Genomic DNA, 14584 nt, shown 5'->3' with positions numbered 1-14584 from the left:
AGAAGCGAAGAGCAACAAACACAAACAAGGGGGGAAAAAAAGGTTTGAGTAAGACCTACATACAATGAGCTTCAAATTATGACTATAAGGTGTTTAACCCCTTCTAGGTTGTCAGTGGTGTGTGTGAGTGAGTGTGTTTTAAGAAAGGTCCATCGGTGTGTGTGTGTGTCCAGAAAAGCTGAGAGCCACAGAGGAGGAGGACGAGGAAGAGGAGGACGAGGAGGGGGGCTGGGCGTCGAGTTGCCGGGCAGGAAGGTTTGGCCCCCTGTTGTTCTCGACAGCCTCGGTTTTTGTGTTTGCCGCTTTCCTCTTTACCTAAAACACAACACAGATGGAACCGAGATGAAGGAAGATGCAGAAAGAGCTTAGACTCACACAATATAGCAGTCTCATAATACAACAAGTTTCCCAGATTGAATACTTTATTTTTCTTAAATAAAACCTCCTCCTATTGAGACTGCCACACACTACCATGCAAGTTTCCTCTCCATCACCACTGAGAGAAATGAACTTTGTACAGCAAACCACCTGGCTGGAGGTTTTGGCACCACATTGGGACTCACGAGAGGTATTAAAAGATATGTTGATCTCCACAACTCAAAGTGTTTAAGCTCACTTTCCAACAACAAAAAGAAAGACGAAAACTGAAGCACACTCACAGTATACTGGTAGTGTACTATGCTATTGCTAAAAACACATTTTGCATAATACACCTTTAAACACAGTAGCTTGCAATAAATCAATGGCTTATGAATTTCCTCAATTCAGTGAAGTAGCTATTGAAGAGGTTGTGAGACTTTAATGGTTATCGGAGAGTTTGTTTCAGTTTTTTTTACACTCGGCCGGATCTTCTGCTGCCACCAACTTTGAGATGCAACAAAAAAAAAGGGTATTGATTCTGGCAACTCATCCTCAGTAAGAGCGGGAGAATTCATCAGTTCATGAGAAATGACTCTTTAGCAGACAAACTGATGGCCGCTGTGTCGGCTGATTAAAGTCAACGCGGCACAAGTGCTTTGGCTGCGTGGTGGGACTGGATGGACTGAGTGAACTGGCTGCCAGCTGGGCTGCCCTCCCTGCTGGACTGACTGACTGACTGACTGCCGCCTGTCTGCCAAGAGGGGCTCCCCTTCCCTTCGACTCTGTTCCTCCCTCCTCTCTCTGTGTCTCTGCCACAGATCAAATCTTCTGGTCAAAGTCTCCACTGCAGCCTTGGGAGAGGGACAGTGGATCTACAGCTCTCTCTCTCTCTCTCTCTCTCTCTCTTCCTGAGGACAGGTAATCAATCAGCTAATTCCCTAAAAATGAAAACGCAAAAGGGAACAGTTGCTTTAAAAATAAGCCCACTGGTAAAAACGTCTACCACTTCCTGTTCTCCCCATCCTCACGTCAGAAATCCGACAGTTTGGTGACTCACCTCTGCAAGTCAATCTGTCTCTTTGAGCCTTCGTCATTCTGCTGTTTACTCATCTTGCTGTTGGTGGAGTCGGCTGATGCTCCGGAGTCGGCGGATGCCCTCTTCCTTCCTCGGCCGCCGCCGCCGCCCGCTGGTGCCACCGCGCCGTCCTTGTCTGCGGCTGCCGCTGCAGCGGTGGCCGACTTGGGCGGGCGGCCGCGTCGCTTGACGGGCGGCGCTTCTGTCTCAGCTTTTGGCGGTGCGTTTTGACTTGGCTCCACCTGGCGGAGGTGTGGAGCGCAAAGTTTAGAGACGCAGAGTGCCGAGCGTGCGACTGCAGTTGTCATCCCTGAAGGGGGCGCTCACCTTCTTGGCCTCGTCCTTCTTGATGACCGGGTTCTCGTTGTTCTCTTGCGTCCGTCCCTCCGTCGACTCCGTAGCGTCGTTGCTGTGGACACGAGGCGCATTGAGCATGAAACCGGCATCACTGTGGGTGCATTAGTTTGTGTTTGCGTTTGTGAGTGTCTCTACCTGTTCTTGTTGTTGGTTGAGGAGCTCAGCGGGGAGGAGTTGCTGCTGGCGTTGCTGACTGTGTCGGAGGTGGTGGTGGTCTTCAGGAAGACCCTTTTCCCTGGAACCGTCAGAGGTTTGTTCACGGCTGCCAACACTGGAGCTGGCTTTGGCTGGACGGAGACACGTGGGAAAGTTATCACTCAGGCTGAGTAACCCATGAGACCCCCTGAAAGCCTCAAAGCAAAATTGTAAGGTGGTCTAATTTTTTCAAAAGCACAAAAAGATTATGATTAAAAAAATATATATTATTGTCACTAAAATGTCTTTAAGATCAGCTTGTCTAATATTCAGTTTTTTTTGTTTTCTTTTTAGAATATTATTCACAAAATGGAAAAGTTAATACCCCCCAGAAGAATGAATAAAAGTAGTAGTAGTGGTAGTAGTAATCAGGTTATATTGAATATTGGTTCAGACCGAAACTTGTGATCGTCATTATTTCTGTTTTGCATTTACCTTTCCAGTGAGTAGCATTTGTCTCATCTCTGTTGACAGATACTCTTTATCATTTTTGAAGTCCTACGTGGAGAAATCAAAATCAAAATAAACGACGTTAACATCTTAAAGCACACATTTCGTTCACTATCACAGAAGCAAGTCTAATAAGTCAGTGTGCAGCGCCTTGCCTTGTCTTGTACGAGGAAGAACTTGGAGGGCAGGACCGGGTCTTTGGGAGAATCCAGGTGGCAGGCGGTGCTTTTGTTGGCCATAACGAAGAGAGCAACATCGCAGACAATGTAGAGCTTCTGTAAGTGAAACATCATGAAACACACATACAGTAAAATCAGTATGACAATGATGATGTCTGACAGAACTGTGATGTGGCCCAAACAAGTGTAAAACCTTCATCTCCAAAGTTTTACCACAGTTCTTTTTGCTCGTGTGTGTGTGTGTGTGTGTGTGTGTGTGTGTGTGTGTGTGTGTGTGTGTGTGTGTGTGTGTGTGTGTGTGTTTGTGTGTGCGTTACCTCATTGGCTTTTGTATCGTCGGGAGACTGTGCATCCTTGGTCTGCTTGATGTTCTCCACCATCTTCCTCAGAAAGGCGTGGCTGTTGTTCTCATTCTTGGTCATCAGCACCTCCAGCATGAACCAGAGGCATCTTCAGACAAAGCACAAGCACACGAGTGAATCACACACGCTTCATATGTACGTCATACAACTGGCTAATATGCAGTTTGTTGGATGCACACAATGTAATGTGCACTGCAAACTCACTCTTTGATGTCTTTGAGCTGTTCATATTCTTGTGGCTTTGTGAAGTCTGGGTCATGGGCCAGCAGGTGGATCATGTACGGAACAACATACTCAGGGAGGAGAGAGACGAGTTTTTCTGTTGGTGAAGAAAGAACAACATGCTTTGTTATTGAGAATATGCTGCTTGTTGTGTTGTCTGAGTCGGTTTTAAAACACCTGGTATCAAAAAGAGCATGTTTCTGGAATCTGTACGGAAATTGCACGTGTGGCCAAAATGAAGACGTGGGGAGATTGAAAACTGACCCTGAGCAAGCGGGTTCTGTTTGATGTACTCTCTGCGGACGGAGATGTTCTTCAGGAGGCACTGTCGGGCATGGGCACGGCGCTCCTTCACTGGGTCCTTGGCACACAGGGCGAAGACGGCCAGGTACTCCAGTGGCAGCAGCAGTTTGGCGAGGGCCAAGTGCAACTTCTGGGCAAAGATCTGGCGCACCTGGTAGCACTCGTCCTGCAAGCAGGGATGGGTGGGATAAAGACAGAAATAAGCACCAAAGATATTGGAGGGAAATCAACATGTGTTACTAGTAACACGAGCTGTGTGTCCATTACCCTTGGAATTGCGCAAAAACCTTGATATTGCAATAAAAAACTGGTGTTGGAAGCACCTTAACTTTGAAAAACCTCTCCAAAATCTCTCATGAGGTGTTTTTTTTCACACGTATCGATATAGAGGTAGATTGCAAAAGTGTCATTATGGAAAGACTTATTTCGCATTTACACATGAGCGAAAGTGACATACGGGGTCACGTGACCAGTTCACTTCAAGTGAAAATGGCGCATTATGTTTCGACGGAGGAGGAGACGGGAATATTTTTTAACAAGTAAGCAAAGAGAAAAATATAACAAACAATTCTTGACAGCAAACAAACATAACGCTGACAAAATCTCGCAGGAGAAAGGTTTATGAGAATTACGGCTAATGCGCTGCACACTGTTCAATGGAAACACCTGCAAATCGCAATTGTACTTGTCGAAATTTGAATCCTGTGATTCTTCCACACACCTTAGTGCAACAAACAATGGTATTTATGAGGCCTTGTAGAAAAACAAAAAACAAAAAACAAAAAAAAAGGGAGTAAAGGTGGAACTGACGTTGATAACGAGGCCGCAGAGCTGGAACTGTTCGGGTGTGATGATGTCATGGTAACAAGGCTCCTGGGCCAACTTCATGATAGCGCCACCCGCAGCGAGCCTCAGACGAGACATGTCAGACTTGCTGTAGAAACAAAAACGGTGGATACGAGTGAGTGGGAATGCTGGGGAAAAAAACGAATAAAACACCACTGGCATATTTCTTTCTTCAATGCATTTTGCTCCTTTAGAATGAGCATCCTTTCATTGTGTACTTGGAGATGATGTTAAAGCAAGATTTGAGTGCCACAGTGACGACCTAGACGACTGAGAACCTTGACAGACTTCCAGCTTGTTTTAAAGTGCCTCAATTGTCTTTGCACCCCATGCACGAGTTCAGCTTGTCCTCTACCGAAAACCAACCGAGTGCTTCGACACGTCACCTTATTTTCTTCTGCTCCGTTAGGTCTCCCTCACTGACCAACATGGCTGAGAGCAGCCGCAGGGTGGAGTTGGCCGACTTGGACTGGTTATTCTTCATCCCCAGTAACCAGCGCACCAATAGTTTGATGGCCTGCACCTGATGGGAGCGGAGGGAGTATTTAAAGAACTGAACGAGGTCCCTGCAGTCAGTTTTTATTATCAAAATGATGTGGAGTATTAATTTTCTCATCCTTCATTTTAATGGACGACGTGACTGGGAGTCTGAAGCAGGAGGCGGATGTCTCAGGTGCATTTTGTACTTACTTTTGCCAAGACCTCAGGTGAGACTTCCTCATCCGTGGTCCAGAGCTTCCCATTCTTGTTTCCGACCGACTGGAGACATATTTAAAAAAAAACACGTCAAACAAGCTTTCAAATATACATTCACTTTTTCAAGACTTTAGTCAGGGTTCTATATACCCGGTCATTCATGAGGAGATCCTTTACGATGAAGTTTGCCACAATGGACTTCATCGGTGACGCAAACTGGTCTGGGGCAAGCATGGCGATGTGGCCCAGAGACACGAGGGGAGTGATGAGCTGCTCTGGGACGTCTGCATTCAGACTACGGGACAGAGGCTGAGAGCAGAGACAAATAAGGTATATATACAAATATAGACACAAATATATATGTAAAAAAAAAAAAAAAACAGCAACAACAGGAAATGTGTACAGTGCATGTTAAACTAAGTAAAACAGATTTTGCAGGTATCATCAGATAAAGACAACATATGTGACCTACTTCAAAAATCTGCGCCAGCTGCACTTCCTTGTTGTTGAAGATAGCGTGGATGCAGTGAACCGCCTGCTTGGCTTGATGAGGCGTTCCGCGCTTGGCTTTCTGATGCAGTATGGGAATCAGAGTCCTAAGGATGCATAGGAAGAAAGTGTGTTCATTCATTCTCATACTGTAATGCAGAATGCAATTTTCCAAAGCTATATTTAGGCCATGAGTGGGGAGAAAAGCTGACTCTTGCTACTCGCACTTCAAAGTGCAGTGCAACTTCTTTCTTACGATCGTATCTGTTGTAACTCCGTCTCGATCTTCTGCCCTGTGTTCCGGAATATCTGGATGGCTGCCTCGGCCACCTTTTCATCCTCCATCTTCAAACACTGAAGCAGGGACTCGTAGGTCTCCGCCGAGTGGAATGCTGTGGGGTGGGTGAACGACAGCACCTGCAAAATGCAAAATAGTGAACAAGTTTTACAAAGCAAAGTCATTAGCTACTCATATTGCTCAGACAATGTGTTGCCCACTTCATCTTTTATAAACTGCGCAAACACACAATCATTATTGTCCATGTGTTGCAGTGTGACTGATGGTCAATGCGTACCTTGAGCAGCTCCAGGCCTGAACGGATGGCTGTATCGGGGGTGACGCCCTCCTCATCATCGTCAGCCGTGCCCTCGATTGACTTGTTCAACAGTTTCACCAGGGCACTGAAACAACAAATATTATAAAATTCAAACCGTTGCTACAGTAAACTTCAAAATTCATAATAGCCAGGCTTCAGTCAAATGGTTATGATGATGCGCAAAGGTGGCATGAATTCAGATGGAGGGCAGGAAGTGGAATTAGATCAGCAAAACATCAGCATTTCTTTAAAGATCAGATCCTCAACAACTAACCTACTTTTTACTTCCTGCCCTTCAGGCTTCTTCAGACGTGTGACATCACGTGAAAACAACCAATTAAATACCTAAGAAGAGACTTTACAAACACAGTATGTGTCGTAGGAACTATCAATAAAAAATGTTGTACTCTGTATTTGATCCTGTTAGGATGAGTGAGTTTCCTCTCATGGTGTTTTTCCATAAAACAGAAAGGGTTAAACGCAATTCTCATCTATACCCTGCGGGTTCATGCTACCACCACTAGGTGTCTCAGTGAATGTGAAAAGCCTGCTCATGATATTACACAATGTCGAAGGGGAGCTTCATACACATGGAGTTACAATCAGCCTCTTGACTGTTTTACTTCACTAAATCTCAAATCCAATAAATTAAATCTTTACGATGACATGTGATTCTTTTGCCATGACTATGTGAATTAATATTGAAGATTTATATGCATCATACTGTACGACAACTAAATATAGTGACTGGTGTCATTGAACGTGCATGTTTTTTTTTTTGCTGACCTGATGGCCTCTGAGTCGATGTGGACAGGAGCGATCCGCTCCAACAGAAACTTCACCATTTCCAAGAACGGATTGGTGGGCTGTTTTGGGAATGTCAACTTCCGAGTGATCTCCCTCTGCAAGGAGTAAAAACCAACATTTTTTATGGACACTAATAGACTGCAGGAAGTCTCGACACGTCTGCACAGTAACATTTTGTCAATTTATCTGACCTCTTGTTCCAACAAGCTCGTTTTCACACACACAAACATGCAAAACACCCACCAACTTTTTTACATCATGCAGATTAAAAACACAAACACATTGCTAAACTTGGGTGTGTGACATTTCCTTATGCAAATACTACAATATTTGTTGTGGAAAAGTTGTCATTTTTGGCTCTGCACATCAGGGAGTTGTTATACTGAAGCTTCTTTAATGTGTGTTTACTCTGCTCAGTCATTTAGCTCTGTGCTGCTTACACGTAATATTTATGAGCAGAAAAACTGCACTCATCATTCTGTGCTTCCAGTAAAAAACACACCATAACTGCAGTCAAGAGTTAAAGTGAGTGGAAGCAAAATCAAAGTGTAATCCCACGTTTAAAATTGAGCAGCTATGTGGAACAAATGCGATACCAAACAATAAAAATGAGTCGTTCAAACAAACAAGTAAAGAGAAACAGGAGAAAATGCACATATGCATTATTCTTATTTAATTTAGATTATTATACCTCAGCAATTTCATTCAAAATGTATATATGTATGTTGTGGAAACCCCAACGATGTGCGCTTATTGGGAGAAAAAAAGCAAAAAAATCTGCTCAGAAAGCAATGTCCATATTCAATGGGTTGCTACTTTAAGATGTTAAAAATCAGCCTTTGGATGTTTTTTGTCATCTGTGAGCTCTTTTTTAAGCTTCCCCATTACGACTTTTTCCAGGAAACACTCGAAACAAGGTTAAAAATGGAAACGGCTGAAGAAGGCAACTCACCACACAGATCTCGGCCTGTTTGCAGGAGCAAGTCGGGCTGATGAGCATCTCCAGCTGCACACGGAGCTTCTCGTCCTCACCAAGAACTTGGTTGAATTTCTTCATGAAGTCCTGTGCCTTTCCAGCATCTGGCAGGTTCTCTGTGAACATAGAGACAGTCAAAAAGAGAATCTTGACACGCTGAAAACTTTCAAAGAAATATTAGTACACATCAGGAGGCATGAGGGGAAATACTTGAAAGGGCTTTCACTCACTGGCAATATTCATTAGCTTCCCAAACATGGCCGTGTTGTTGGCCTCAGACTGCAGATGCAGAGAAAAGCATTGTATACATGAGACGGGTAGTTGAGATTATGTAGGTGAATGTTTCTGTGATATGCTTGCAGCCACATACCACCGGCAGCTTGTGGAGGTCCAGCAGCTCCTTGACGAGACCTCGCAGCATGTTCTGACACTTCCACATCTCATTCAAGGCCCTGAGTGGCAAAAGTGATGGAGAAGCATGATTGAGGAACGTTGGCGGGAATAGTTGTTGTATTTTCACAGCCAATACTGGGTTTGTTTGTTAATTTCATATTTTCAGCACAGCTGACTAACAACTTCAAAGTGTGCATCTGTATTCAGAGGAATGAGGGAGATGAAGAGCCTCTTACTTGACAGCATTGATGTCCAGGCAGGCATACAGGTAGTACAGACACTTCATCTTTTCCTCCGTTTCCAGGCTGTGGGGGACCATGTACTGGGCAAAGATCTTCTCCACTAATAACCTGCAGAAAGGATTTGAGTCACAATGAATTATGAAAATTATGGTGGAAATATTCATTTCAAAAGACTGTTTAATGAAGTCCATGAGTCTATTTAATCTGGGTTGCAATTAATTGAAGATATTAAGGGCTCATCCAGAATGAGAATTAAGGGCAGTAGATGAACAAAGAAGCAGCAGAATTGAGGAACGCGACTTCAAATAATGCAGTGAATATGTAAAAATAAAAATAATAATACTGTTCTGAGTTATATTTCTGCAGGGACATTGAATCTGTCCTATCCATGTGTGAACTGGCCTCATTATTCAGATCAGCTCGAAGCATTTCTCCAAATACCTCGGTGTGATAAGCACGTGCTGTTGGGGAAAAAGTTTGTTTCCCAGTCGATGAAAATAAAGAGTGAAAGAGTCTCAAGGTACTGAAACCTTTATAGTCAGCCTCCCTCTATCACATTTCTACAATATGTTCGGTCTTAATTTAAAACTGATTATTTTTAATCTTTGTCTTTTCAGTTTGTTTTATCTTCTTTAATCTACAGCACAGTCTCATACTGGAGAGTTTTATTAGCAGTTCAGGAAGTCATCTGGAGAGAACTTTGCCTCCTCATCGAGCAGAACTTTTTTTAAAAAAAAAAACAAAAAAACAACAACATTATATCTCTGTGTAAACTCTCACTTGTCGTCGATGCTGTTCTGGTAGTAGATGTGCAGCAGTTTGTCTTTGATCCAGCTGATCTTCAGAGCCGACTCTTTCCCAGCCTCGTGATGCAGACAGTACTTCTTATACAGCTGAGCCAGACCCATCATGGCCTCCTTACGCACACGCCACTTCAGAGGAGGACGAGGGACAACAAATCAAACAGGCAGCAGAGGAAGGTATTACACAGGTATCTGATATAGTACGTGCACTTGTTATCCATATATAAAACATCACAGTATTGTAGGAGAATTTGCTTTACCCTCTTGTCTAAGGTCCTTTCACGCACAAAACCCAAAAGCTGGTCATTGACCAAATTGAGGTCCTTCTTCCCAGCGTTGATGATGGTGACAATGACATCGTGACGGATGGCTTCTTCTGGGTCGTGTGAGCGCACTTTCAGGTACTCTGGGGAGGGAAGAGAAAGAAACGTGACTTATGAAATTATTCACCATGACAATAATAAGATGGAGAGAACTGAACTACAGGGGGGAGATCGAGGAAGGGACTCAGAGGCAGAAAAACGAAGACAAGATTGTAACATGCACCTGTCAGGTCTTTGGCCAGGTCCGGGTGGTTCATGAGGCAGTGGCTCGCAAACTTGACACACTCGAGTCTGACTGGGACGTGAATATCATTGAACCTGGGGGGGGGGGGGAAATCACCCGTTGATCACAACGAAGTCAACGGACTCAGGCATTTCGGGAAAAATAAGCAATAGTTTAGTTAGAAATCATATAAACAATCAGTTCCGCTACAAACAAAAACACCAACCAAGCAAGTCATTTTCCAAACATTTAAAACCGCCTCTTCTGAAACTAGGAGTTGCTGTCACTCTGTGTGTGTGTATGTGTGTGTGTGTCTGCAGTGCTGTTGTGACTCACCGTCCTAAGAAGCACTGCCACAGCGGTCTGTTCTGTGAGGCCAGCTCTGAGTCTTTGGCACCAAACAACTTAGCAAGCAACCGTACAACAGCAAGACGCTCCTCACCATCATTACTCTGGACACAGAGAGCAAACACACGTTAGATTGTTGATCAGTAAACTATGAAAAAAAAAAAGTAAAGTCGTGTCACAAATAAGTGACTGTTTACATGAATAACTTCATCCTCTTTTATTAATCAGGCAGTTCTGTGGCTGCGTGTTGTAATAACCTTTAGTTTGAATTCCAGCTGTGGCATGACAGAGGTGAGCAGCATCGGGTCGATGGCGAAGAGTTCCTGGATGAGGTCAAACACATGCTCTGACAGGTCGCTGACTGACGACTTGCCCATCACCAAAACTTGATTGAAGAACTGTGGAAGGAAGGAGATCCTCAATTATAAAAGCTCTTGGCCCACGGGCACCAATTTGTGCAGGCAGATGGCGAGACAAGATCGAGAGCTGGAAAGCAGAGACGTCCTAATGAGTCACAGTTGGCGCTACTCACATTTGCAATGCAAGTCTCGATGGTCTGGACGGTCCTCTTCAGAAGAGTCTTGGCCAGATCGTAGGCCTGTTTATTCAGGTTCTGGTACAAGTTAAAACAGCCAACGGTTATTTTAATGAACACATTATTTCACACAGCCACAGGGGACCCTCTCAGAGAACAACAAGTCATCTAACGACTATAATAATATGTGTAGCGATAGATCATAGAGCACACCTTGTGTGCAGGGATGAGGTTGATGAGGATGGTATCCAGCAGCTCTTGAGTGACTCCATCTCCTTCCATTATTATGGAGCTCATCAGGTCCATCATGTGCATTTGCACCTTCTGGTTATGGCTGTTGCTATAGTGACAACAACAGAGAGCGAAAAATAATTGTGAAGAATTATTACAATCTCTTGGTAAACACAGGTGAACTACTTTGAAATGGGCAATAAAACTGAAATTAATAGATATTTTAGGCTGAAAACACCAGCGCAGTTTAACATGGGCCTCACTTGATGACAGAGAACAGCGTTTTGAAAAGCTGAATAAAGATCTCGTTGCAGTCCTCCAGCTCAAAGCAGATGTTGTAGGACTTCACCCAAGCAAGGTTCTGGAGAAAACAAAAAAACAAAGTTTTACAAGCAGCTGGGTCAACGCAACAAACAAATAAAAAACCTTGTTTATCTCCTTGCCTCAAGTAGATAGAAGTATCGGTTGAACTGAGGGCTCTTGGTGTCTTCCAGACCTTTGAGCTGACGGGTGATGAACAGGAAGATGTCCTGGAGACAAAACAGGAAAACATTAGAACATCAGGTTGTTGATGACCTTTTACAAAACAGAGGCAACAGGAAAAATATGTATAGATAGATGTACTTTATTGATCCTAAACTGGGAAACTACACAATAGTAGTGATTTGAAATGCAAACAAATTATCTAATTAGGTTTCCTAGAGCAGTGTTTTTCAACTTTAACCACTGTGTAGCGGCACACTAGTGTACTGGAAGGTAATGTCAGGTGTGCCATGAAAAATGATCAGATTTCACTAAATTGGTCCACACACACACAAAAAAAAAAACATTTTGGTTAGTGGTGTATGTACCATGGGATTTTTCTATGGAAAAGAAATATGCCACAGCTCAAAGAAAGTTGAAAAGCACGGTCCTAGAGCTTAGCTGGGAACGCTAGTTTAATTTGTCTTTGAATTGGGTCAAACTGATTGCGCAACTATTTTCTTATACTGTCTCTTTCTTTACCTTCTTGTGTGTGTAACTTTGTGTTTTAATCACACTACACAAACCAACCCTATAGACATTTCTCATTTCAAATGCCTTTCCCTGAGGCTGTGGGTGGGGTTGCTTCCTCTTTCCCTCTAAGGCTGCTGCCAGGGAGTTTCAGTGAGAATTCTCTGCCAGCTGTTCCAGTCCTGGTCCTGACCTTGAGTTTGTCGTGGGAGGTGTAGGGGGCCTCGGGAGCGTAGATCCTGAAGATGTCAGCCAGACAGCAGGCCACCAGTAACCGCACGTCTTTGTTGGGGTTCCTGAGGAAGAACTCTGAGGCCAGGTGGAGGGCGAGTGCAAGATACTGCTGCTTTTCCTCTTCAGAGTCTTGATCCATGTCCATGTAGGTTTTAACCACCATCTGTCAAGTGCGTGACAGGGCAGAAGGTGAGATGGGAACATCTACGATACATTGCAGCAAAAAAAAGCACACAGAAAGTCGTACGGCTCTGCGTTTTAATGGTCCAGTGTGTGAAATTTGGCTTGATTTCTCATTTCTATATTGGTAAAAGCTTAACATAGATAGCTGCCATTTTTTTTAAGGAAGCCGCCTGACAGTGGCCCTAAATGTGACACGTGCTGTCAGGCTGGCTTCCTTAAATACCGACTTCCTTGAAAATTGTACACACTGGAACTTTAATATAGTCTGGGACAAAGCTTATGTTTAATGTACTCAATTTTTGTTAAGATATTACTGTATTTAAACCCACAAAGTGAAGAATTTCTGTGGCTATGTTTCAGTGGTGGAATCAAAACAAGAAATAAATAAAAGAGAAAATAGTGGTCAGTTATCATTGCCAAGACCTAAACCATCAGTCAAACCTTTGGAGATACCTTCTCACGCAATTTTTTAATCTTTACAACTTTTTACTCTGCAGGTAGATACTGAAGACATCAAATATACGAGCAAGATATATGTAATTATGCAGCACAGAAAAACACGTTGAAGAACTCTCAATATGCTCCTTATGAAAGGCGGCTATTTTGAAGGATTTAAATATAAAACGTGTGTCGAAGCTTTTGACTGGTAGTGTATATTGATATAACTAAGTGACATTCTTTAATCACATCAGCCACATAATTGCGCACCAAACCAAGAGGTGATAATCTGACCTCTAAACACAAGGACACATTGGCCAATCAGAAACCTCAGGAAATGCGAGACATGACAAGAAATGATTCAACATCAACGGCACATAACTGCAAATGAAGGCGACCTCTGTTAATTACACTGGAATATAAAGTTCAATTGTCACACCTGACACGTCTTGACCTCAATGTGGTAGGAAAATACATGCTTCAATTTGGCCCCTTTCATAATTTGGTAAAACCTGAGGTCGACCAGGACGGCCAGCCGACCTCGTGCATTGATTGTCCCTTATGATATTTTCAATTTCACTTTTGAATTGTGAACACAAATGGATGGAATGGATTCTAGGGTAGGTACAATTCAAGACTTTATTTGCCATTGTAAAGTAAACCTTGTTACCATCGCAACAGGATATCATTTAAAGAATCCTTCCCATAGTTACCCTGAAATGAAAAAAGCCCAACAGTAACAGCGCAGCAGCACAGGTTGGAAATGAAACAGATACATGCAGAATTTTTGAAGGAAAGGTGAATCAATGCAAGAACATTACAGAATTATTGCAATAATATTGGGAAGTGTGGTGAGTGAGAGGTGCAGTGATGCAACAGTTCTTTCAATAAAGTAAAAAGGAGTCGGTTAATATTGTCTGTTATCTCCAACATTTCTAAATAAATAAATACATAAATAAATGGATGAATAAATAAATAAATAAATAAATTCAGGCTTGATTTCTATCGTCTGGCCGACCTTAAAGAAAACTAGCCCAAGCTTGCCGTTTTCATTAGACCAAACAACCATAAATTACTTTTTTCTCGAGCACACTGAAGACAGAGATTCATTACCGGGAAAAAAAATTCCAAAACAAATACGTCAATTAAATGCCCTGGCAAATTGTTCCATATGAAAATGTTAGTGGGTGACAGTCTTTCAACAGAGCCATTTCACAAGACTCTGCACGGTTTCACAACACAATTGAGGCAGTAACATAAAACTTGATGGGAACGGTCAACACTGTCATTACGTAATTACGCTGAGTGAAAAACAAGAATGAGGAGAATTAACAACAGCCTTTCAGCAGAGCCAAATGAATAAGATCATGATGAAATAACACTTGGAAACAGATCGCTTTGGGAGCTTGGTCTTCCTCTGGATAAAACAACCACTGAGCATACTGCAGTCTACTTAGGAGCATAAAAAGCACTACTACCAAACAGACTTTGGCTAAACTGGGCCTTTTTGAAAGTTTAATCATCCAAGTAAAATGTGAAAAGAAGAGGCGATGCTAAACAAATTTGTATCACATTCAGATAATAAACAGCAGGTCTATAAAAAAACCTATTGAAATGATCATGAAATATCATTCCTGTCTGTATGCAGCAAGACACATCTAAGGGCTGTTCATGGTGACCCATCACTGGCACGTGCTACTGCTTGCTTGAAGTAAAACAAAGAAG

At 42.9% G+C, this 14584-nt stretch overlaps 1 protein-coding gene across 1 annotated transcript in view; it reads right to left on the bottom strand.

The window, feature by feature from the left end:
* Positions 1-1413: 1413 nt before the first annotated feature.
* The window catches only part of pds5a (PDS5 cohesin associated factor A), a 20688-nt gene continuing 7517 nt past the window's right edge, over positions 1414-14584 (bottom strand). Inside the window, exons 3-32 of the mRNA XM_076030611.1 lie at positions 12198-12401; positions 11455-11541; positions 11275-11372; positions 10994-11120; positions 10778-10858; positions 10503-10643; positions 10234-10349; positions 9898-9992; positions 9612-9757; positions 9329-9480; positions 8543-8656; positions 8284-8365; positions 8144-8192; positions 7890-8029; positions 6917-7032; positions 6110-6215; positions 5791-5951; positions 5518-5641; positions 5196-5354; positions 5040-5108; positions 4736-4872; positions 4314-4437; positions 3465-3669; positions 3183-3297; positions 2934-3066; positions 2593-2712; positions 2423-2485; positions 1928-2079; positions 1763-1844; positions 1414-1677 (exon numbers count right to left, since the gene is read on the bottom strand). Coding sequence (XP_075886726.1) covers positions 1414-1677; positions 1763-1844; positions 1928-2079; positions 2423-2485; positions 2593-2712; positions 2934-3066; positions 3183-3297; positions 3465-3669; positions 4314-4437; positions 4736-4872; positions 5040-5108; positions 5196-5354; positions 5518-5641; positions 5791-5951; positions 6110-6215; positions 6917-7032; positions 7890-8029; positions 8144-8192; positions 8284-8365; positions 8543-8656; positions 9329-9480; positions 9612-9757; positions 9898-9992; positions 10234-10349; positions 10503-10643; positions 10778-10858; positions 10994-11120; positions 11275-11372; positions 11455-11541; positions 12198-12401 — 3762 coding nt within the window. The remainder of the gene's footprint in view (positions 1678-1762; positions 1845-1927; positions 2080-2422; positions 2486-2592; positions 2713-2933; positions 3067-3182; positions 3298-3464; positions 3670-4313; positions 4438-4735; positions 4873-5039; positions 5109-5195; positions 5355-5517; positions 5642-5790; positions 5952-6109; positions 6216-6916; positions 7033-7889; positions 8030-8143; positions 8193-8283; positions 8366-8542; positions 8657-9328; positions 9481-9611; positions 9758-9897; positions 9993-10233; positions 10350-10502; positions 10644-10777; positions 10859-10993; positions 11121-11274; positions 11373-11454; positions 11542-12197; positions 12402-14584) is intronic.

The sequence above is a fragment of the Nelusetta ayraudi genome, unplaced genomic scaffold (assembly GCF_046127955.1).
Source record: "Nelusetta ayraudi isolate G7.1 ecotype Tasmania unplaced genomic scaffold, CSIRO-AGI_Nayr_v1 ptg000004l, whole genome shotgun sequence".
NCBI classification, from domain to species: Eukaryota; Metazoa; Chordata; class Actinopteri; order Tetraodontiformes; family Monacanthidae; genus Nelusetta; species Nelusetta ayraudi.
The sequence above is the reverse complement of the archived record's forward strand: the minus strand, read 5'-3'. Positions and strand labels throughout refer to the sequence as shown.